This window comes from Nannobrachium achirus (genome assembly GCF_963921795.1).
Source record: "Nannobrachium achirus genome assembly, chromosome: 17".
Classification (NCBI taxonomy): domain Eukaryota; kingdom Metazoa; phylum Chordata; class Actinopteri; order Myctophiformes; family Myctophidae; genus Nannobrachium; species Nannobrachium achirus.
In genome coordinates, this window is record NC_137824.1 from 17638184 (window position 1) to 17664413 (window position 26230).

At 43.3% G+C, this 26230-nt stretch overlaps 1 protein-coding gene across 1 annotated transcript in view; it reads left to right on the forward strand.

The window, feature by feature from the left end:
* Positions 1–11397: 11397 nt before the first annotated feature.
* unc5a (unc-5 netrin receptor A) overlaps positions 11398–26230 on the forward strand; it is a gene marked incomplete at both ends in the record, with an annotated part of 299628 nt that continues 284795 nt past the window's right edge. The window contains one exon of the mRNA XM_080746558.1: positions 11398–11509. Coding sequence (XP_080602684.1) covers positions 11398–11509 — 112 coding nt within the window. The remainder of the gene's footprint in view (positions 11510–26230) is intronic.

Genomic DNA, 26230 nt, shown 5'->3' on the forward strand with positions numbered 1-26230 from the left:
GCGGGAGTCCGGTCAAAATTCACATCATTTGTTTGTCGCGGGTGGGAGCGGCGGAGAGGAATTGTCTGCGGGCGGTCAAAAATAAAATCATTGCGGTGGCGGGCGGGAGTGGTCAGAAATGATGCGGGAGCGGGATCAAAAAATCAGTCCCGCGCAGACCTCTACCTCATGGTACCGTGAGGGGGTTCCTAATGGCCCCTTACAGGTGTGTAACTCTGAAAATGTACAAATGGCACCAAATGGACCCTTATGTACACTCCTTGAAATTACAGGTCCTTGAAATTAAAAAGGTTGAGAACCACTGTGCTACGCTCATTGGAATTGAGCCTTCTTTATCATTGGTAACACTTGTGAAGGACGTAAGAAGGAGGCCCAATTTCATTCCAATATGGCTGCTGTGCATAGAGCCTAGTAAACTTAGAGAGAGTCTTTTTCCCCGGTGTGCCCAGATGGAAAGGGTTTTGAGGTTAGGTTTAGACGTACTTTCTGTGAAGTTAGGGTTAGGTTAGACTGAAGTTAAATGTTAGGGTTTAGGTGGGACCTGGGCTACACAGAAATTAAAGAGTCCCAGTACGCACATCTCTGCCGCCTGTATCTCAAGAACCGTTCGAGGGAGTGTGCTGCTCACCATGAATTCAGTCGGATTAGGGTTCTCTGACAATGGGTACAACGTTGTCAGAGTTGATTTGGTTTTAGTCATAGTATTTTGAATAACATTTAGTTTAATAGTCATATTTTAGTCATCTGAAATGTTTTAGTTTTAGTTGACTAATTGTCTCCACCAGCCGAAGGCATGGGGGAGAGTATGTTTTCCCCTCCGTCCGTCCGTGCGTGCGTCCGTCCGTCCGTCCGTCCGTGCGTCCTCGCAGTTTGTGAGCACCTAATCTCAGTTGCCGTTGGCCCGGACGCTGCCAAAGTGAGCACACACACTCCCTGGATGCCAATCTAGAACCTCTGCCCTAAATTTTTCAAATGGGCCTTTTCTAGCGCCACCTAGTGGCCGATGTTCGCAAAACACATTTCGGTGCACTACTCTTACAGATTTTGTCCAAAAATCCTACAAATCGGTAGGCAGTATCTCGACAGTCATGTGATCGACACGGATCTGTCCGATTTTGCATATTCCATCCTGATTGGCTAAGATTGGCTTCCAAAGTTTGTAGGATTGAGCCGTTTGGAACAAAATGCCTCAAATCCCAAACGCAAAGTGCAATCATCATGAAATCGCGCACACACGTTCCCACTAGGTCGAAGAAGAAATGCCACTTAATTTTTTTTAAATCAGCCTCATGGTGGCGCTATAACAGGCCGATTTGTGGTTTTACTTATAACTCCACCGATCAGTTTCAAACTTTGTAAGCGCACTCCCTAGAGGCTAAGGATAAACCTTTGCCCTGCATTTTTCACATCAGCATTTTATAGCGCCACCTTTGGGCCGACTTATGTAAAACACATTTTTGGATATTACTCCTTGAGATTTTATCCAAAAATCACGCAAATCGGTACACAGTATCTCTATAGTCATGTGATCAAGTCCGATCCGTCTGCTATTTCATATTCCATCCTGATTGGCTAATATTGGCTTCCAAAGTTTGCAGGATTGCCATGAAAGATCTAAGGTGAAGAACACATGCCACCCTTTTTACATTGGCCTATTATACAGTAGCACCACCAGGACTCCTGGCCTGGTGGAGACCTGTGCTCGGAAGAGCACTGCTTCTAGTTAGTTGTGCAGTGTGGTAGGCAAACGCACAAATTATAGATTGATTTAAACAAGTTTTCTTTTTCTTTTTTTAAACAAAATCTGTCTCAAGACATCTAACCCCTAACCCTGTTTGGGGTCAGTTGTAAAGTATAGACTCAGATACCATGAGTTAGTTACTGTAACTCCCCTCACCTACCTGTTTGTTTGGTGATGGAGGCGGGCGTAGTAGTAACAGTAGGGTGGGTGGAGGTGTGAGTCGTAGCTTTAGGTGGTGCTCTGGTGGGAGGATCAGGTGGAGGCTTGGTTGGTTGGCTCGGTGTCTTCACGTCTCCTGGTATGACAATGTCTATCTTCATGTTTCCATCATAACTCACCTGACATTTGAACTTGTTGTCAATGGTCAGGTCATGTTGGCTGCTGGTCAGAGTGATAGAACATCCATGGCTCTGAGAGTTGTCTGTTATCAGGGTACCGTCCTCATTCATCCAGCTCGGAGTGTGACGAATACAGCTCCTATCGGGTCCAAACAGAGAACATGTCAGTGTCTGTCCAGTCTCACTGTTTTCTCTAGTGATGTCCAGTACAAACAGATGGACCTGTTTGTTTTCTCCAATTTTGTGTGTCCCATTCCATTGTTGACAGTTATAAGCACCAGCATCTTCAGCTGTGACATTTTTAACAATCAGAGAGCAGTTGAACTCCAAACTCATTCTGCTTGCTTTAGATTGGTGTAGATTACTTTTCATCTCACCAAGATAAGCCACAGTAACAACTAGGTTGTCTTTTCCGACATAAATCCACGTAGTTGACCCACAGCCAGTATGTCCAGGTAACACGTTAGATGGCAGACTGACAGTATCTCCAGATCTCTTGTACAGGCGGACTCGGTCCTGTATGGTGTTGTCAACTCCAAGCAGCAGAATGAAAACCAGTTGAATCCCTTTGACCCCAGACATTCTGATCTGAACCGTATCTGTTTTGGTGTCTGTCTGTCTGTCTGTCTGTTTGTCTGTCTCTGAGCTGTTTCTCTGTCTGTCTCAGTAAAAGTCTTGTTGAGCGGTCTCTCAATTCCTCTGTCTCTCTGTGCGGTCTTACTGTCCGTGTGTCCGTGTGTGTCAGTGAGGCTGATTAGAAACCAGGCAGACTTTATGTGGTTGAAGTCAGTTCCTCCTTATAAGTGTGACATTCTGCATGAATGTTTCCTGTATATACCTTCCGTTTACATGCAGAATACGCTTTACTATGTCTATTTATAGACAGTAAGTTGTACACAAGACAATCCGGCATGGGGTGCATACCATGGCATGGGGCCTATCCTATATTATGTATAGCCCACAAATATAATATTGTCATGTGAAATTCATTTGATTATCTTTTCAGCATATTAGTGTTCTAATATGCCTATATACAGTATACAGTATGCCTATAATAGTGGTTCTCATTATACTTCATAATACTTCTTCACCACTACATCTCAGAGGCAAATATTGTATTATTCTTTACTCCACTACACTTATTTGACAACTTAAGTTGCTAGTTACTCTGCAGATTTAGATTATTATTATTACAAAAATTAAGTCCTATTTCATACTATATACTATATATTTGAAAGTAGCCAATTTACAAGCTGTAGATCTGCTAGCTAGAGTGCTTTTACTTGAGTACATTAAGTATATTTAGATGCCAGTACTTTGGCACTTTTACTTAAAGGGCCACTTCACCTCTGGGACAACCCGATCTTATTTTATTGTTGTTTGGGACACGATCAACACAATCCTGAGTTATTTTTTGTGTTCAATCAGTTTTTTGAGATATTTTAGTATTTCAGCATGTACTAATGATGCATTTTGCATCATATGATGCAAAACGCATCACTTATGATGCAAAATGCATCACTAGTACATGCTGAAATACCAAAATATCTAAAAACACAGATTGAACACAAAACATAACTCAGGATTGTGTTGATCGTGTCCCAAACAACAATAAAATAAGATAGGGTTGTCCCAGAGGTGAAGTGGGCCTTTAAAGTAGCATTTTGAATACAGGACTTTTACTTGTAAAGGAGGTAGAGTAGAGCCCGCACAACATTTTCCAGGCAATGGATTTTGCTGTTATTATTGCGACAACGTTTCGATCTCACAGGATCATCATGAGGTCCCATGCTGACCTGATGTCGGAATAATAGTCAATCCTTTGCCTGGAAAATGGTGTGTGGGGCTCTACTTTCTTTCATATTAGTTCTATTGGCCTTGCAGCCACCATCAATGTGCGGGGAAATCGGTATGCTTTGAAGGACTTCTACTTGTATTTTCTACATTGTGGTATTGCTACTTGTACTTATACAGTACACAATTACAATATATATATATCGTTGTTGTCTGGGGAAAAATAGTGAAAATAGCCGATCTACAAAAAGCACACAAGGCCTCGCGGGATCAGCTATTTTCACTAAGCTGAAGCAGGGCTTTACTTTAAAGTACAAATTTGAAACTTGGAGTTGCGAGGTTTCCGCCCGACAGTGACGATATATCAAAGTGCTTCTCCCACCCCTGTTAGAGACAATAAACCCTGAATGATGGCTAATCACAGTGAATGGATCCCAGTATTGAGACGCTGACTCCATGTTGCTTATAATACGTCTCACATCTGGCGTGGAATGAATACTACCAGATTTTGAGGATTCGTGCTGCATCCCGGCAAAAGCATTCCACGACGTCTAAATTTGTCACTTGTGTGAGAACGTCGGGGGCTCGCAGTGCGCACCGCACAGGAGAGGCATTGCGATAAGTGGGCTAGCACGCCGAGTTGGCTAACAAACCCCTATCAGGCCCGTGTTTTTCTTATTTTTTTGACGATCCTTGCTTTTCACTATTCATGCCCGCAGGCGCCTTTGTTCCACCTTTTTTGATCATAATTCTTTTCTCTGTACGCAATCAAATATCCAACATGTCACGTCTCGTTTCATTCAAGCATTTTCCCCATCAGTCAAAACATCACCTCGGATGCACATCTCAGCAACGTGTCTCAGCTTATTATTCACCGCCTCCTGCCCCCCCCCCCCCTCGCCCGCCCCTCCCCCCCCCCCCCCCTCCTTCTCCGTGCCCTTTTTGTATAGCATTACAAAAAAATCCATTTGTAATCGGGTTCATGCGCTAGAATTCCCATTTTGCTGCTCCATTTGTTGTCCCGCTGGCTGATGGTCCCTGCCTCACCAGTAAGACCAAAACCGCAGAGGTGAAGGCAATCATCTAAAAGGCACTCAGAGGCAGCCAGGCAGGCCAGGCCAGGGCCGTCCAGGGCAGGGGAAACTCGATCAGGTTTCCAACCTGGACACATTCATTACAAAGGCGGCATAACTCCTCATTAAGCCATTTAGGCCTGGAATTATATGTCATGCTTTAGCTAGTGAAAAACAGCAGATATACAAGCTCACAGCGTGTCGTGGAAAATTTGTGCATTTGTAACTCAAATATTTGCTTCTGGGGGGTCCCTGATACATGATATTTAGAGATGGGGGGGGGGGGGTCCGCAGCCAAATACATGTAATTTTGGGGGCCCTTGACATGAAAAGGTTTGAGCACCACTGACATGGAAACATGCGTTTTTCAAAAACCCTAGAAGGATTTAGAAGACACTTAAAGAATAGAACTTGCACAAGTGTTCACGATTTAAAAAAAAAATAGCAGATCTACAAGCTCGCAGCGCGGCACTCGGTGCCGCGCTGCGAGCTTGTAGATCTGCTATTTTTCAATAGTTAAAAGCATAAAATAATGGTTAAAGTGATGACACAGATATAAGCGTTCCCGGTCTAAATAAGTTAATGAGCTGGAAAATGGCGAGTAATCAAATCTCCCCAAAGTATGGAAATAAGAGCCATTTTAAGACTTATTAGCCGTGGATGGGGGGAAGGGGGGAGGGTTGGTGTGATGTGAGGTCACAAGTCTCGTCTCGGATATCTTGTGTTAATCATTATCTTACATTATAAACACTTAAGCCCTACATTACCGCGCCGTGTGATGAATAGCCCCAAAATTGCCCCGATCTACAAGTTCAACTTGTAGGTCGGCTACAACTTTCACCTTTAATCACTTGAACCCTAGCATCCCCATTATGTGGGGGAGGGCGTTTGCCAAAAGTAGCAGATCTGCAAAGATATTTGATGTTGCCCATAATAATGCTAAGTATTGTGATTAAGTGGTAAATGACATACAGTATGCTCAAATTAGGTACACAATGTTGAAAGTGGTCATCTATCGTCCGTTGGGTGGAAACCTTATATACGCAAAACGTACTTCCAGGATTCAACTTAAAAAATGGCAACGGTAGCAGATAAACTCAAAACACGTCGCTTCATACCGCGTTTTGAGCTTGTGGATCTGCTACTTTTGTGTTACACTGTAAGTATGATCAAATAGGGCATTCGTTTACGAAGAAAACAAACATCAAAAGTTTAGAGATGAGTTTTTGTCCGACAATATACAGTATGTTGTAAGGTTCAACATATTGGACTTTTACAACTAAGGAAAAGATTCAGTTTGGGGTTATAGCATTTAGATGTTATGAGTTAGAGTTTTGTCTGATTAATACTTGTGCTCCATGTAGATAGTGGTTTATTAATATTTGATGTTTATTTCTTGTTCATTTTGTCTCTGGTAACAAACCGGGGCCTTGACACAGGTTGACAGTACATGTTTGTCTCTTCAGTTTCCAGACAAGAGGACAACAGACACCTCTGAATAGCTCTCTCAGAGTGATGCGAAACTGTGGCACAGAAAGAAGCAGACAATCTTTGGGGTTTCTTGTTGCGGGTTGCACCAGGCGATCATTGAACGCAGCATTGTGCTCATCCAGAGAGCTGCCTTTGTGCGTGGTCTATTGAGAGAGAGGAGCGATATTTAGAGCAGGGTTCTGTCTGCGAATCAATACGTCTGTCACCAAAAGAATGATGCTTCTACCGGCTGAATACAGCAAATGGAGCACGGGGCCAGATAACAATTTGAGAGAACTGGGATTGTTACTTTAACTCTCAAAGACCGGGAACGCGCCTGAGACGTGTTAGATTTAACCACTTTAACCAATATTTTACGCTTTAACTATTGAAAAATAGCAGATATACAAGCTCACAGCGCGGCACCGAGTGCCGCGCTGCGAGCTTGTAGATCTGCTATTTTTGAAAAATCATGACAATGTGCAAGTCTTTGAATATCTTTGACCCGACTTCAAAATCCTTCCTCTAAATCAGTGGTTCTCAAACCTTTTCTTGTCAAGGACCCCCAAAATTACATTTATTTGTCCGCAGACACCCATCTCAAAATGTGTTGTTCCAGGGACCCCCAGAAGCAGAGATTTGAGTTTGCTTTGAAAAATATAATATTGAAAAACTTGCACACATTTTCACGATTTTTCAAAAATAGCAGAACAGTGCCGCGCTGTGAGCTTGTATATCTGCTATTTTTTTTTTTATAGTTAAAGCATTAAATAATTCTAGGCCTAAATAGATTAAGAGGTCCAATCCATTAGCGTTGTCGGGAGTGTTTTGTATTCCGGCAGATTTCAAAAAGCCATTTAGCTTTAAGAAGGCGGCTATTAAAAAACCGCGAGGCGTATTGTGTGTTGTTGGGTGTCGTCGTCGAGGCTTTTTTGTTAAGCGGCGGCGGTTTGTGTGCCGGCGTTACCTTGGATGAGAAATGCTTTTTTCCCTTTGTGTTTTTCGTTAATTCTTGATATTTTATGAAAGCAGAGGGCTGCTCTGTGGGCAGAATGAAATGTGTTGAACTCAACGTCTGGGTGATGATGTTTCTGCGTGTCCTCAGAACGACTCCCTCGTCCATGAATATCTAAATTATGATGATGCGTGTGATGCCGGTTTGGAGCTACAGACAATGTTTTAAAAGTAGACTGCAACTATGTTGAGGTGCCAACTTTCAGAGGAAAACGACAGGTGCAACTAGGGATGGGACGATAATCCTTATTATCGTTTATCGTGATAAAAAATACTCACGATAATCGTATTGTGTAGATTTAAATTTATTATGAAATCGTCTTCCGTCATGTACTGGGATCATATCACCTTTTATTTGCCGAGACCTGTAAATAATGTACTTGATACAGTCTATTTTCACTCTCTACCAAATCTCTTTGCCAAAAAATAGCAGATCTACAAGCCCACAACGCAGCTGGTTACTTTTACTTTGTTACTGTAAGCTTATTTTGATGGCAATTGTTGCAAACAAGCCTTGTAACAGATCGATTTACAAGTTGCAAAAAGTACAGCAAGTACAATTACACACGCATTGCTAAAAGGATAACAGAAAATCCTTGGCGGCTTGTTTCCATTGTGGTCCCCTGTATTAAATTCATAATTTCTATATTATGGTATTGCTACTTTCACTTAAGCAAAGAAAAATAATAGCACTTATTCCACCACGTGTTAAAAAGCACTGAGTGTTTCCATTTGACTGCAAGTGTCAAAACCATGAACCGTTAAAAAGCTAACGACAACTCCGCTGTTCTTCCAGTCATTGACTTGCATAAGTTGATTAAGTCCTCGTTGTTACAAACTCAAAAAATAAACAGCAATTAGTGGGAATTAAAGCAAACTTTTAAGTGTTTTATGTGCTAGGCTGTTTTTCCCGTCGTTAGTATGCAGAACATCACGTTGGAGATGGCTTGCTTTTTTATGCAGCCAGGCGTGCTGCTGAGCAGCCATTACATTCACCTCAGAACCTGTTCTCCTCCCCGCAACCATTGTTACAGTCATGTCAGGGTATTGTTGTTTCTTTTCTTTCTTTCTGTCCTAGTTCCTGTTCCCCACTACTTTCTATCGTTGCTGTCGGGTGGAAAGCTTGTACTGTACAGTATGTCCAAAACTGTTACATTTCAGGAAGTGAAAAATAATAATAGATAATAATAATTAGATAGATAGATAGATACCTTTATTATCCCAAGGGGGAAAATTAGTTGCCCAGAGGCAGCACAGCAGTATAAGGTTATTTACAAAGTTACAGAGAAGTATGAAAACGATAAAAAGAAAAAACAAGAACAGAGTACAGAGTACAGTAAGTACAGTAAGAGCAAGGTACAACAGGAAAGGGAACGAATAATATATATACATAAAGTGTCCTAAAGCACGACTATCAATAGAATACAGTGCCCAAATCAAAGTGACCATAACAGTCAATGCTAGTTAGTGCAACAAGTATCTCTACATCATGTCAAACACAAGCAGAAAAAAAAAAAAAAAAAACTACTAACACAACCTAATAGTGCAGTGTCCAAAGGTCAGGGTGATAAAAACAACTAGCAAAAAACAAAAAAAACAAAAAAAACAAACAAGAGTGATGCAGCAAGACGCACAAAAAACACCCTCCCTGGAAGGTCCTTAGAGGTCAAAGTCAGTGCAGATATAGTTCCAGTAAAGAAATAAATAAATAATAACCTGTGATCCAACATAGTTATTTTTCAGTCAATATGTCTAGGCCTGTCACGATTAATCGCAATTATTACATAATCGTCTAATCGCAATTATTTGACATAATCGCAATTATTTCGTCATAATGGTTTACATGTTGAGAAATGTTCATATGTTTTCAAACATTTTCAATAATAGTGGAAATAGCAGATCTACATGCTCACAACGTGTCGCGATGCGACACATTGGCTGCGTTTTACATGCACAACATTTATTCATTCAGAATGGGCTCATTCCGAATAGAGATTCATACCCAAACGTTTACATGGAACCTGAACAAAAGTCTATTCTGATTCAAACGGTATATACCACCCTGGGTTTACATGAGCATTTTCATTCTGAATGAGCAGTCATTCTGAATACAAGTGGAATATACCTTCCCATGTAAACGCAGCCATTGTGAGCTCTATCAATGTCCTTTTTTAAGTATAATGTTGTCAAATATGTCAGTAATTTTTTTGTATATTTAGGTTACGTGTCATATCTGCCATGTGCAACTTCAAAGCCTACAAGCCAGACAGAAATGTAAATGTCAACGACAAAAACACAATTAAATCCTTAGTCGCACTTATTTGAGTGACAATTCATCGTCATGTAAAATGTCATAATCGTGACAGCCCTAAATACGTCATTGTTTCAAAATTATATAAAATCCGCAGACACAATTAACCACTTTCCCTTCTTTCTTCAGTAATGGCAGATAATTTTACATAATTTAAACAAACAACAAAGAAATATGGAGGTTTCTGCCCAACAGCAACATTGTTATTATTATTAATATTGCCTGGCAATATTAATTTATGTGATAATTTTAACCCATTTAGGGCCTAGAATTATTGACTGCTTTAACTGTTGAAAAATAGCAGATATACAAGCTCACAGCGCGGCACCGAGTGCCGCGCTGCGAGCTCGTAGATCTGCTATTTTTGAAAAAGTCGTGAAAATTTGTGCAAATCTTTGATGTATTGTATTTTTAGAGCGGACGTTTGTAACTCCGATTTTGCTTCTGGGTGGTCCCTGGAACTATAATATTTTGAGATATGAATATTTTTTTTACAGGGGTCTTTCACATTTTGAGAACCACTGACATAGTAGTCTCTCACGAACAGACTAACTGAGCTCCATTTCAAGTGAAAAGGACCTTTTCTTTGACGATGGCTAGCCAGATTGCTGACACAGAAACACAAAAAAATAGCAGATCTACAAGCTAGCAGCGCGGCACTCGGTGCCGCCCTGTGAGCTTGTATATCTGCTATTTTTCAATAGTTAAAGCAGAAAATAATGATACACAATAATGTGTACCCGTTCTAAATGGGTTAAACATTCCACTCCATTTCCTCCAGCAGTGCATCATTCACAGTGACGCACGTTATGCACATGCAGCTTGTTGCGTCTCAGGGGGAGTGTTGTTCAGTGTCGGGCGCTGCGTGTCGGTTCACCCAGGTTCGTTGACACGTTCTTTTTTTTTTGACCCACGTCGAAGAGAAACAAAACACTGACCCCAGGTTCGATTCCCGGCGGCGGCGCCTGCGGCCCGGCTTGGCCTGGAGCTCTCCGAACAAAGCCAGTTGGCAGAGTGCTCACAGGTGGGGAGGTGTCAGGGCTTGGCCAACGTATAGGGTTGGGACCAGGGAACCAAAGCAATACTTGTAACTCGATTAGGAGGACATTGTGAATAGGAGTGAGGTTGGGGGTAGGGGGGGTGATTGGTAGGGATGGGTCGATATGAAAATGTCATATCACGATTATTGTGACAAAAGAAATCGCGATTTACGATATTATCGCGATAATCAAAATCCATCATCCTGGGGCGGAACATTTGCCAAAAAATAGCAGATCTACAAGCTCACAACGACACGATGTGAGCTTGTAGATCGGTTATTTTTTGTCAAAGAGATTTTGTAGAGAGTGAAACATTTACTGTATCAAGTACGTATATTATAAGTACGTTTTACCAATAATGGGTTTAAGTGGTACCGGATATGCAGCTCGGCAAATAAAAGGTGAATTGATCCCAGTGCATGACGGAGGACAGTTTCGCGATAAATATCTCCACGATACGATTATCGTTAGTGTTTATTTATCACGCTAAGCGATAATATCGCTTATCGTCCCATCCCTATTGATCGGCAATGACAGAAATTTAGGGGGAGAAAAAAAAACATTGTGAGATGAAAACACAACACATGGACGACGCCACGGTCCCTGTGAATGATAGATGGATGGCGCCAATACAAACACACACGCCCTGCTCCACCCTGTCGATACCGCCACGCTCTGCTCCCCCTCGTCCTGGGAGGGCGGCGAGGGGCTGTTTCAGGACATAACCGGTGAGTAATGCCCCCCCCAACGCAGCTCCCCACTGCCGCCGATTACTTATCTATTGATTGAAGCGAGCGAGCGAGCGCGGCGCAGACGGATGCCTTTAGCGTGTGACAAGCGCTTTAACAACGACCGCAACCTAATGCTCCTTTAGCGTCACTCCGCTACCCATGTTAATCCATTTAGGGCCTAGAATTATTGAATGCTTTAACCATTGAAAAATAGCAGATATACAAGCTCACAGCGCGGCACCGAGTGCCGCGCTGCGAGCTTGTAGATCTGCTATTTTTTTTTTAAATCATGAAGATTTTTGCAAATCTTTGAATGTATATGTATTTTTAAAGGGAACATTTGTAACTCAAATATTTGCTTCTGGGGGGTCCCTGATACACAATATTTTGAGATGGGGTCCATGGCCAAATACATATCATTTTGGGGGTCCTTCACATGAAAAAGTTTGAGCTTTGCCAACATAAAAACATATCTTTTTCAAATAAGCTTTTAGGAAGGATTTAGAAGACACTTATAGAATCGGGTTAAAATATTCAAAGAATTGCACACATTTTCAAGATTTTTCAAAAATAGCAGATCTACAAGCTCGCAGCGCGGCACTCGGTGCAGCGCTGCGAGCTTGTATATCTGCTATTTTTTTATAGCAAAAGCATAAAATGATACGCAATAATGCGTACCCGTTCGAACTGGATTAAATAATGTCCTGTCTCTGCTCTCTAAGTCGGAGCGGGGATTCACCCGCGGTCGGACGGTTCGGTCGGTCGCAGGCAGGCAGGGAAGCGAGGCAAGCGGCAACGGGAGGTGGGGGGATCCATCTTGATTGGTCGTCGTCTTCCTCTTCTCCCAAGCCCCAAAAGATCTATGGCCGCAATTACACATAGCCACTCCTCGCCGCGGTTTGGGCGAGATGTAATAAATAGCATTAAGGGCTCTGAGAATCCTTTAAATACACTTTCCCAGGGAATGCGCTCTCTCTCGGCTCTTCCTGCTCGACACACAGGAAGAGTCATGAATTCACTGTGGTCGGCGGAAGCCACCGGTTGGGGGGGGGAAGCAGAAGAGTGATGCTGCTTAAGACCTTTTTAACACCAAATTGGTCAAATTGTAAAATATTAAGAAATAGGCAAACGTTGTGAAAATATTGTATGCTTGTAGATCGGCTATTTTCACAATATTTATCCGTGACACCAAGTCAAACTAAATGTAATGCTTAAAAGCCCAAGTGCTTGTCAGGGTGGGGGGTCCCCAGTTAAAATATGATTATTATTTTTGGGAGTTTGGGATCCCTTGACTCAAACCGTAGGGTTTCAAAAGGGCCTCCGACGGGGGAAAGGAGTGGAAAAGTGACATACTGTATTAATTAAAAATCCCTCAGAAAATGTTTTGTTCTTATTTTAAGCCTATTCAAAATAAAGGGCATCCGCAGCCAGAAGCTATAGGACTATTTGGGGTCCTTGGCATGGAAATATTTGTGAACCCCTGGAATTAAGATGTGCATCTGGGAATTAAGTCACAACAATGTCTGTTCCCTGACACTGTGTGTTGACTGTGTTGTGTCATATTCTGTCTGCCTCAGTGTCTTAACTCTCTTGGCTGTCTGACTCTCAGACACACACACACACACACACACACACACACACACACACACACACACACACACACACACACACACACACACACACACACACACACACACACACACACACACAGCTATATGCTGACTGTATTCCCAGTGTGTTTATGACTTCCTGCAGACAGGGAGTAAACCACACAACAGTCCCATCATTATGATCTTGTTCCACACATCAGCAACAGACAGTCTCTCCACTGGGTTTTAATGTACAGTGCTACCGTGTGTGTATATATATATATATATATATATATATATATATATATATATATATATATATATATATATATATACCACGTATGGACTTTAATGTACGGCCATAACGCCCATATGTTCCTGTGATTCCTCTGGTCAGCGTGTCTGGCTCGACTCCATCACAGCTTGCTAACAAGAAATAAGTGGTCGCTGCCTGCCGGGCAGCCCTACCTAATTAATGCTCTACTTGTTGCGCACAACTGCACTGGTTAATAAGAAATACGTTTTATATACAACACACATTACATTTCTGCTCGTCACAAAGTGCTTCAAGGTTTAAAAACGATGGCATAAAAAATGGCAAAGTTAAAACAAATATCAACATAAGACCCTTCTTAGGGTAAAAAGCAGATTAAAAACTAATTAAGGCATAGGGTAAAAGACCTAAGGAGGAAAAAAAAAGAAAGAAGGAAAAGGGTATGTATTCGTCCATTTTTAAAGGTTAGGTGTGTGTGGGTTTATTAGTATTTGACCAATGAAATATATTAACAAGAGCTTGTGGCTATAGCTATAATAAGAAAAAATGCCAAAAAGAATTGCAGTTTTGGGAATAATAGGTGTGTGCCATACAGATAAGCCTGTGGCTGGTCAGTGGGCTCTGACTGGCTGGCTGGGCTCCATCACAGTCTCACTAACAAGTAGCCGCGGGCCACCTGATCCACCAAGGTGTGACAACCTTAAGACCAAGCCTCAATAACAAGCCAAAACGTGGATGTTGTATAGGACCCTGTATGCAGCGTGGGATTTCTGCTTCATATCGCCTCGAAATACAGCCTGTAAAAATATATATATATCGTTGCGGTCGGCCAGAAACCTCTTATCACCATATTTTTGCCTTTTTCTTCTTTATTTTTTTTTTATTTTTTGAACAGCCCACAAACGAACAGAAACAAAGCTGATTCCTACTACTGTATATATAGCAGGGGTCTTCAACATTTTCAGGCCAAGGACCCCTTAGTTGAGAGAGAGAGATGAAGCAGGGACCCCCACAACCTTTTCATAGATTCCATATAGTTTCATCGTTTGACGGCACAATCATCAGTGTATTTTGGATTCATGTCAATTTGTGTTTTCAGATATTTAACCACTTGAGCCGTCAAAACTTGACCTTTCACTCTGTACTTAGTCTTCTTTTGTTACCCTCTACACCAAACCTCTTCCCCAAAAATAGCAGATCTACAAGCTCACAACGCCTTGTGCTGCGAGGCATTGTGAGCTTGTAGATCTGCTATTTTTGGCTACAGTTCTCAGAATATGGACACTAGGGTTCAAGTTGTTAATGGTTAATCATCTGTTGGGTGGAAACTGGAAACCTCAACTGTCCAAAACCTTTTACTTTTCAGGATTCAAATGCAAAAGTAGCCAAAGTAGCAGATCTACAAGCTCAAAGTATGTTGCTTACCGTCACGTTTAGATCTTGTAGATCTGCTACTTTTGAAGCTTTTGTGTGACACTGTAGTACTATTATCATGATCAAGTGGTAAATAGGTAATTTATGCAAAAAAACTAAAAACAAAGTTATCATATTGTCGTTGTCGGGTGAAAACCTTGTATGTCCAAAACCATTCGTTTTACATTTATCAGTTTAAAAATGATTTAAACTAGTGAAAACAGCCGATCTACGAGCACACAACGCCTCGCGGTTGCGAGGCGTTGTGTGCTTGTAGATCTGCTGTTTTCACTGCTTTTGTGCGACGGCCTTGTGTGATGAAGCAGGGCTTTACTTTGCGAAAGAACGTACAAATTAGAAACTTGGAGATACAAGGTTTCCACCCGACAACGACGATACGGAGATAAGAGGTTTCTGCCCAACGATACGGTCGCTTCACATGAGGTTAAAATGCAGCCGGTAAAAAACATACCGCAGGTCTCTGTGGTTGGCTGCTCAAACAAACCACTGAAACCCCCACTGCGCTGCCGCGGTCCACAAACCAAACAAACGCAAAGATTATTACACAGATTTCAGATGCTGGCTGATTGGGAGATGTGGGCCAATCAAAGTCTGTCCAAGCCGCAGTGTGTCTGCGCTGGGAAGCACTCGGCTCTGCTGCCTGCTGAGAGCATGGTTCAGGGTTATGGTGGGGTTATGTACAGCTCAGCGTTTAGTATGGTTTCCAACAGTACAAATATATACAGCACAGCGTTTAGTATGGTTTCCTACAGTACAAATATATACAGCACAGCGTTTACTATGGTTTCCAACAGTACAAATATATACAGCATAGCGTTTAGTATGGCTTCCACAGTACAATATATATACACAGGATTCCCACTTCCCACAGTCATGAAATTCCTGGAAATATTTTGAAATAATAGAAAAATATTTTTCCAGTACTGGAAACGTTTTGGAATTTATGAAGGGTCCTGGAAGGTCCTGGAAGAAATAGCTATGCATTGTCTTTGGTTATTGATTTTGTTAATACCTCTGAAATGACAAATTAAACATGGGCCAAATTGTCAAATGTTAGAGGCAGAAATTGTGAAAATAGCCGATCTACATGCTCACAACGCCTCGCAACGCAAGGCGTTGTGAGCACATTGTGAGCACATTGTCTAGGTAGGACGAGTGGATTTTTTCGTTGACAGCTGAGAAATAGTCGATGAGATTGCAAGCGAAGCCAAATGGTCCAAAGTTTGCCAGATCACCTGTTGTCATCATCAGAGGCCTGGTTGATCATCAGGCTCCTCTGCGGTGCAACTGATTCATAGCTCATTTACTGCAACATTGTCTGGGCAAGGACTTATCCATCTCATTTGCATAGATTACTCATTACACAAAAGAAACTCACAAGAATAGCTAGCTCATCTAACCGCTTCCATCTGCTCCTGTGTGTTTGTTTAAACAACCAATTTAACTCCGTCTACAACCTCAACATACTGTTAGTACAGCCTCTATTCTTTTCATCTACATATCTGTACTGTGAGGCAGAAACCTTGTATCTCAGCAGGGGTCTTCAACTTTTTCAAGCCAAGGACCCCTTAGCTGAGAGAGAGAGATAAAGCAGGGACCCCCTCTACATATTGTATAAACTAGAGGTTCGCGGCCCTTCGGGCCGCTCACATCTAGAGATCGCGCCTGCTTCGCAGGCGCTCACAGCTACGTTGCAGCAGCGATCCACCCACATCCATCCATCCATCCATCCACATCCATCCATCCACATCCATCCATCCATCCATCCATCCATCCATCCATCCACATCCATCCATCCATGCATCCATCCATCCATCCATCCACATCCATCCATCCATCCACATCCATCCATCCATCCACATCCATTCATCCATCCATCCATCCACATCCATCCATCCATCCATCCATCCATCCACATCCATCCATCCACATCCATTCATCCATCCATCCATCCATCCATCCATCCACATCCATCCATCCATCCATCCATCCATGCATCCATCCACATACATGCATCCATCCACATCCATCCATCCATCCACATCCATCCATCCATCCATGCATCCATCCACATACATGCATCTATCCACATCCATCCATCCACATCCATCCATCCACATCCATCCATCCACATCCATCCACATCCATCCATCCACATCCATCCACATCCATCCATCCACATCCATCCATCCATCCATATCCATCCATCCACATCCATCCATCCATCCATCCACATCCATCCATCCACCCATCCATCCATCCACATCCATCCATCCATCCACATCCATCCATCCATCCATCCATCCATCCATCCATCCACATCCATCCATCCATCCATTCACATCCATCCATCCATCCATCCCTCCATCCATCCACCCATCCATCCATCCATCCACATCCATGCATCCATCCATCCATCCATCCATCCATCCCCATCCATCCATCCATGCATCCATCCATCCACTTACTGTACTGCACTTTACTGTACTCTACTGTACCTTACTGTACTGTACTTTAATGTACTCTACTGTAACTTACTGTACTGTACGTTAATGTACTCTACAATACCTTAAAATATACCTTACTGTACTGTACTTTAATGTACTCTACTGTACCTTACTATACCTTACTGTACTGTACTTTAATGTACTCTACTGTACCTTACTATACCTTACTGTACTGTACTTTAATGTACTCTACTGTACTCTACTTTACCTTACTTTACTTTGCTGTACTCTACTGTACCTTACTATAGCTTACTGTACTGTACTTTAATGTACTCTACTGTACCTTACTATACTTTACTGTACTGTACTTTAATGTACTCTACTGTACTCTACTTTACCTTACTGTACTTTGCTGTACTCTACTGTACTCTACTCTACTGTACTCTACTTTACCTTACTGTACTTTGCTGTACTCTACTGTACCTGACTGTACCGTTTTGTACTGTACTTTGTTGTACTCTACTGTACCTGACTGTACCGTATTGTACTGTACTTTGCTGTACTCTACTGTACCTTGCTGTACTGTATCTTACTGTACTGTAATCTACTGTATCTTACTGTACTGTACTCTACTGTATCTTACTGTACTGTACTCTACTGTATCTTACTGTACTGACTGTACCGTATTGTACTGTACTTTGCTGTACCTTGCTGTACTGTATCTTACTGTACTGTACTGTACTGTACTGTATCTTACTGTACTGTACTGTACTGTATCTTACTGTACTGTACTCTACTGTATCTTACTGTACTGTACTGTACTCTACTCTACTGTATCTGTATCTCTCTCTCTCTCTCTCTCTCTCTCCCCCTGTGCAACTCCCCCCCTCCTTCCCTCTTGTAACCTGAGACTCTGATGATGATAATGACACATTGCTCTACAGAGGATTGCGCAATAGGTATTGCGAAATAAGCATATTAACACAAACTGTACGGTAAATATGCATTTTTAAAAGATGACACTAAGTGGATTACGTTCAGCATAGCATGCACTATGTATTTCTGCATAACGTGCGGTTGCCTGCCATATGGTTGTGCTGGAATAGGACGCTGGAATTGGTTTTGGTCGTTCTTCATATGTGGTAGCTAGATGTGTGATGCAGATTTTCATCCATTTCATAGATAGATTCATAGACTTGTTTGACAGCACTGTCATCTGTCTGTTGGATTATTGTTTTTAGTAAACTTGACCTTTGACTCTGTACTTGGTCTGCTCTTTTTTACCTCTACACCAAACCTATTTGCCGAAAATAGCCGATCCACAAGCTCCCAACGCTGTTGGGAGCTTGTAGATCGGCTATTTTGGCTAAAGTTCTCCTCAGTATAGGGATGTGAGGGTTCAAGTTGTTAATCTAAAAGAATGATCCTGTCACAAAGAATTTGGTTGCCCCTGCTGTAGTAACTCTTAGGGCCCCCTAGGGGTCCCTGACCCACTGTTGAAGACCCACAGGGCTCAATACTAGGCACGCTAGCATTAATAATGTCTCTACACTATAATCTGTCTGTGAAAGTAGCCGATCTACAGTAGCTTGTGAATCGACTATGTGTTCGCTTGAATGTTAACCCTCAGGGAGTTGGGCCGCTAGGTTAAAGGCAAAGTTTATTGCAATTATTTCCTGCATGGTTTAATTTGACAGTGAGGTAGTCAGTATTTACACAACCAACGAGAGAGAGAGAGAGAGAGAGAGAGAGAGAGATCCCAGCTTATTGCAGTTACAAGGTGGTGCGTTTACTGAACTAGCTGGCTCTCAGCTGTTGGCTCTTTTTTATTATTAAATCTAATTCAAGCATTATTAATTTTCCAAACAATTCTTACAGGGGGATTCACAGAAGGAGGAGGATATTTTTAATCAAACATCAAAGGAGCTCCCCCCCTCCCCTTTGGCATGGAATCCACAGTAGGATTCAGCGTTTGGTTCGGGATGTTATTGCTTTTGAGACTGGCTCCCATTTTTGGAACGGTTCCCGTTTTGTTTTCAGCACAACTACACGCACGCAGGCACGGGTGTGCGCACACGCACACACACACACACACACACACACACACACACACACACACACACACACACACACACACACACACACACACACACACACACACACACACACACACACACACATTTTGACTATAATTGAGACGACATCAACACATACCATATGGTAGGCTATATTAAAAGGCAATTAGATTTTGTATGAATCTTTTTTGCCCTTTTTTACCCTAAAGCCTCAGTTGAGCGGCAGTATCGCCCACGAAAATAATTGCAGATCTATCAACATTTCACCCTGCAATATGTTCTGAGATTATACTGTAGGTCTTTGTTTTTTTTTTGTGTGCTCAACACTTATAAATGAGATGTCTCAATTTCTGTCTCAATTTATTGTATTTTTATTTATTTATTTGTCTCTTGAGAGTGCCAGAAAAAATGTTTCTCGTCATTTTCTATTTCTCACTTTCTACTATACTTGGCCTACGATATTTGCCCCTCACAAGTAAAGTACATGGACACGCGCGCACACATACACACACACATTTGCCCCTCACAAGTAAAGTACATGGACGCACGCACGCACGCACGCACGCACGCACGCACGCACGCACACACACACACACACACACACACACACACACACACACACACACACACACACACACACACACACACACACACACACACACACACACACACGGGGGGGCGTCACACAAGGGGTAGGGAAGTGGGACTGAGTTACTAGGGCCCGAGGTGGAGGGGCCCTAGTAACTTTAGCTATTGAAAAATAGCAGATATACAAGCTCACAGCGCGGCACCGAGTGCCGCGCTGCAAGCTTGTAGATCTGCTATTTTTGAAAAGTCGTGAAAATGTGTGCAAATGTATTTTTTATTTTTTAAGCGAACATTTGTAACTCAAATTTTGCTTCCGGTATGGGGTTATCTTTGTGCCATAATTAATTCGTATTCGTACTTTTCCTTTTTTTTACTCGTAAACATTTTTACCCAAAAAATTACACGTAAACAAATTAATTCGAAAAAACTATACGTAAAAAAAAAAAAGTACGAATGTTTTTTTGGAAGCTGCAGTGATTATTATGCCAAAACTAAAAAGGAAAGCCAAAATACGAATATTTTCTTACTGTTTTACGAGTTGTTTTTTTGGTTACTTCATCACGAATGCTTTCATCAGATGCACGACCGCAAATCTCAGTCAGCAGTTAGGAAACTGCCAAAAATCACATGATCAGCAGAGAGCCAATGATGTGAGGCCTGTCCCACTAGCCAATCAAAAGGCTCCGGAGTTGGCATGGCAACCAGCTGTTGCCATGTCTTGTAAAAGTGAGTACTCTGGGCTTTCTTATACATCATTTTAGCTAATTCCATCACCAGTCCCTATGGAAGTCTAAATGCTCAAAAAATAATACATAAATACTACAATGAAATGAAATAAAAGAAATAACAAAATGATATAAATGAAAAATAAATAGTTCTATAGATCTAATCATTTCTATAATTGTATTAAATAAGAGAAGTACTCTTTGTATTGTACTTCTTTTAAATAAAGGGGCCTCGGCATCGGCCAAGGGACCCCCCGGGGACCCCCTGGAGCTCTGGGGAGCTCCGGGGACCCCCGCGGACCCCCTGGCGCTGCCGCAAAGGGGCTCCGAAGGGGCCCAAAAATAGGAGCGGCACTTTCATGGGAAATTTGGGACTTTGACCGTGCGGACCCCCTCCATGGGTGACGGGACCGGGGCAAACGTGACAGCGCGGCCTGGTGGCGGCCCCCCGGTACTGCAGCGCACATAAAAACTCATAACTCGGGCTAGGAGCGACCGTTCGAGACGGGACTGGTACCCACATGTCCGGCTCGGGGCCCCGGAGCCGGCCGTGGAGGAGCGCCACCTTGCGGCCGAACGCCGGTACTGCAGGCGGGTAAAAAAGGCCGTAACTCTGCCCCCAAGCCACCGGGAGAGACGGGGCCGGCTGCGGGGGGGTCCTTGACCTTAATTGGTGCGACAGGAAGTGCCCTTCGCCAAACAGGAAGTGCCTCTATATCTCATGAACCGTTTGTCGTACAGACGTGTGGGTGGCGTCATATCACATGATTAAGAGTCCTTGACCTTAATTGGTGCAACAGGAAGTGCCCTTCGCCAAACAGGAAGTGCCTCTATATCTCATGCACCTTTTGTCGTACAGATGCGTGAGTGGCGTCATATCACATGATTAAGAGTCCTTAACCTTAATTGGTGCTTCCTTCGCCAAACAGGAAGTGCCCTTCGCCAAACAGGAAGTGCCTCTATATCTCAAGAACCGTTTGTCGTACAGACGAATGGGTGGCCTCATATTACTTGATTAGGAGTCCTTGACCTTAATTGGTGCAACAGGAAGTGCCCTTCGCCAAACAGGAAGTGCCTCTATATCTCATGAACCGTTTGTCGTACAGACGCGTGGGTTGCGTCATGTGACTTGATTGGGAGTCCTTGACCTTAATTGGTGCAACAGGAAGTGCCCTTCGCCAAACAGGAAGTGCCTCTATATCTCATGAACCGTTTGTCGTACAGACACGTGGGTGGCCTCATATTACTTGATTAGGAGTCCTTGACCTTAATTGGTGCAACAGGAAGTGCCCTTCGCCAAACAGGAAGTGCCTCTATATCTCATGAACCGTTTGTCATACAGACGCGTGGGTGGCGCCATATCACATGTTTAAGAGATATAGAGGCACTTCCTGTTTGGCAAGGGTACTTCCTGTTTGGCGAAGGAAGCACCAATTAAGGTTAAGGACTCTTAATCATGTGATATGACGCCACCCACGCATCTGTACGACAAAAGGTGCATGAGATATAGAGGCACTTCCTGTTAGGCAAAGGGCGCTTCCTGTTGCACCAATTAAGGTCAAGGACTCCTAATCAAGTAATATGAGGCCACCCACGTGTCTGTACGACAAACGGTTCTTGAGATATAGAGGCACTTCCTGTTTGGTGAAGGGCACTTCCTGTTGGCAAAGGAAGCACCAATTAAGGTTAAGGACTCTTAATCATGTGATATGACGCCACTCACGCGTCTGTACGACAAACGGTTCATGAGATATAGAGGCACTTCCTGTTTGGCGAAGGGCACTTCCTGTTGCACCAATTAAGGTCAACAAGGACTCCTAATCAAGTAATATGAGGCCACCCACGCGTCTGTACGACAAACGGTTCATGAGATATAGAGGCACTTCCTGTTTGGCGAAGGGCACTTCCTGTTGCACCAATTAAGGTCAAGGACTCCCAATCAAGTCACATGACGCAACCCACGCGTCTGTACGACAAACGGTTCATGAGATATAGAGGCACTTCCTGTTTGGCGAAGGGCACTTCCTGTTGCACCAATTAAGGTCAAGGACTCCTAATCAATAATATGAGGCCACCCACGCGTCTGTACGACAAACGGTTCTTGAGATATAGAGGCACTTCCTGTTTGGCGAAGGGCACTTCCTGTTTGGCGAAGGAAGCACCAATTAAGGTTAAGGACTCTTAATCATGTGATATGACGCCACTCACGCATCTGTACGACAAAAGGTGCATGAGATATAGAGGCACTTCCTGTTTGGCGAAGGGCACTTCCTGTTGCACCAATTAAGGTTAAGGACTCTTAATCATGTGATATGACGCCACCCACGCATCTGTACGACAAAAGGTGCATGAGATATAGAGGCACTTCCTGTTAGGCAAAGGGCGCTTCCTGTTGCACCAATTAAGGTCAAGGACTCCTAATCAAGTAATATGAGGCCACCCACGTGTCTGTACGACAAACGGTTCTTGAGATATAGAGGCACTTCCTGTTTGGTGAAGGGCACTTCCTGTTGGCAAAGGAAGCACCAATTAAGGTTAAGGACTCTTAATCATGTGATATGACGCCACTCACGCGTCTGTACGACAAACGGTTCATGAGATATAGAGGCACTTCCTGTTTGGCGAAGGGCACTTCCTGTTGCACCAATTAAGGTCAAGGACTCCTAATCAAGTAATATGAGGCCACCCACGCGTCTGTACGACAAACGGTTCATGAGATATAGAGGCACTTCCTGTTTGGCGAAGGGCACTTCCTGTTGCACCAATTAAGGTCAAGGACTCCCAATCAAGTCACATGACGCAACCCACGCGTCTGTACGACAAACGGTTCATGAGATATAGAGGCACTTCCTGTTTGGCGAAGGGCACTTCCTGTTGCACCAATTAAGGTCAAGGACTCCTAATCAAGTAATATGAGGCCACCCACGCGTCTGTACGACAAACGGTTCTTGAGATATAGAGGCACTTCCTGTTTGGCGAAGGGCACTTCCTGTTTGGCGAAGGAAGCACCAATTAAGGTTAAGGACTCTTAATCATGTGATATGACGCCACTCACGCATCTGTACGACAAAAGGTGCATGAGATATAGAGGCACTTCCTGTTTGGCGAAGGGCACTTCCTGTTGCACCAATTAAGGTCAAGGACTCTTAATCATGTGATATGACGCCACCCACACGTCTGTACGACAAACGGTTCATGAGATATAGAGGCACTTCCTGTTTGGCGAAGGGCACTTCCTGTCGCACCAATTAAGGTCAAGGACCCCCCCGCAGCCGGCCCCGTCTCTCCCGGTGGCTCGGGGGCAGAGTTACGGCCTTTTTTACCCGCCTGCAGTACCGGCGTTCGGCCGCCAGGTGGCGCTCCTCCACGGCCGGCTCCGGGGCCCCGAGCCGGACATGTGGGTACCAGTCCCGTCTCGAACGGTCGCTCCTAGCCCGAGTTATGAGTTTTTATGTGCGCTGCAGTACCGGGGAGCAGCCACCAGGCCGCGCTGTCACGTTTGCCCCGGTCCCGTCACCCATGGAGGGGTCCGCACGGTCAAAGTCCCAAATTTCCCATGAAAGTGCCGCTCCTATTTTTGGGCCCCTTCGGAGCCCCTTTGCGGCGGCGCCAGGGGGTCCGCGGGGGTCCCCGGAGCTCCCCAGAGCTCCAGGGGGTCCCCGGGGGGTCCCTTGGCCGATGCCGAGGCCAATTTATTTAAAAGAAGTACAATACAAAGAGTACTTCTCTTATTTAATACAATTATAGAAATGATTAGATCTATAGAACTATTTTTTTTTTATTTATATCATTTTGTTATTTCTTTTATTTCATTTCATTGTAGTATTTATGTATTATTTTTTGAGCATTTAGACTTCCATAGGGACTGGTGATGGAATTAGCTAAAATGATGTATAAGAAAGCCCAGAGTACTCACTTTTACAAGACATGGCAACAGCTGGTTGCCATGCCAACTCCGGAGCCTTTTGATTGGCTAGTGGGACAGGCCTCACATCATTGGCTCTCTGCTGATCATGTGATTTTTGGCAGTTTCCTAACTGCTGACTGAGATTTGCAGTCGTGCATCTGATGAAAGCATTCGTGATGAAGTAACCAAAAAAACAACTCGTAAAACAGTAAGAAAATATTCGTATTTTGGCTTTCCTTTTTAGTTTTGGCATAATAATCACTGCAGCTTCCAAAAAAACATTCGTACTTTTTTTTTTTTTACGTATAGTTTTTTCGAATTAATTTGTTTACGTGTAATTTTTTTGGTAAAAATGTTTACGAGTAAAAAAAAAGGAAAAGTACGAATACGAATTAATTATGGCACAAAGATAACCCCATATTCCGGGGTAGTCCCTGGAACTAAATATTTTTAGATGGGGGGTCCGTGGCCAAATTCATCATTCAGCAGATCTACAAGCTTGCAGCGCGGCACTCGGTGCCGCGCTGTGAGCTTGTATATCTGCTATTTTTCAATAGTTAACATTCATGGGGGGGCCCACAGTGAATCCTTGTACCCAGGGCCCAGAATTTGGTGTGACGCCCCTGCACACACACACACACCCCTATCACCCCTCACAGTTTGTCCACTTAGAGGTGCTTTTCATTTTCGCCTGCCCTCGGCCTCCCGCGGTGAGAGAGAGCGATGCTCGCCTTCCACCACCTAACGGCGACCAGGCGGCCGTACCCTGCCTGTAGAAATAAAACCAACCACAGCATTAACGCATTTAGACCGGAAACGCATTATTTTTATGGTTTAAGTATTAAAAAAATTGCAGATATACAAGCTCACAGCGCGGCACCGAGTGCCCGTAGATCTGCTATTTTTGTCTCGAATATTTTGACCCGATTCTGTAGTAGAATCTAGTAGAGTCTTCTAAATCCTTCTATGTTTTTTTTTAAAAACCTATGTTTCTATATCAGTGGTGTTCAAACCTTTTCAGGTCGAGGACCCCCAAAATGACATGTATTTGGCCACGGACCCCCATCTCAAAATATTTAGTTCCAGGGACCCCCAGAAGCAAAATTTTAGTTACAAATGTTCCAAAATATATATATATATATATATGCATATATTCAAAGATTTGAACACGAAGAAATAGCACGAAGAAATAGCAGATCTACAAGCTGCCGCGCTGCCAGCTTGTATATCTGCTATTTTTTAGTAGCTGAGGTATAAGACAATTCCCTGGTCTCTGTGGTTTAAGTGAGCATCCTGCTGAAATGGACCGTTTGCCATCAGCGCTCTCTCTCTCATTTACCACAGATCCCGTCCTGATGATTTCCTGCCCGAAAATCAATGATTTGCTCACTTTCAGAAACGGCGGCCATCGGCGGGGGTGTTGGCCCGGGCTCTCCCAGTGGCAATGATTTCAATCAGGAGGGTGTGCGAGCGTCTCGCCTCTTTCAAAATAGAATGGAACACACCGTAATAAATTGGACAAATAAGTAATTTCTGTGTAGAAGATGGATTTGCAACCCCCCCACCCCCACCGCAACGCGCTTTCATTCTCACAGGCATGCGCGCACGCATGCACACACACACACACACACACACACACACACACACACACACACACACACAAAGGCTAACGGGTCTAT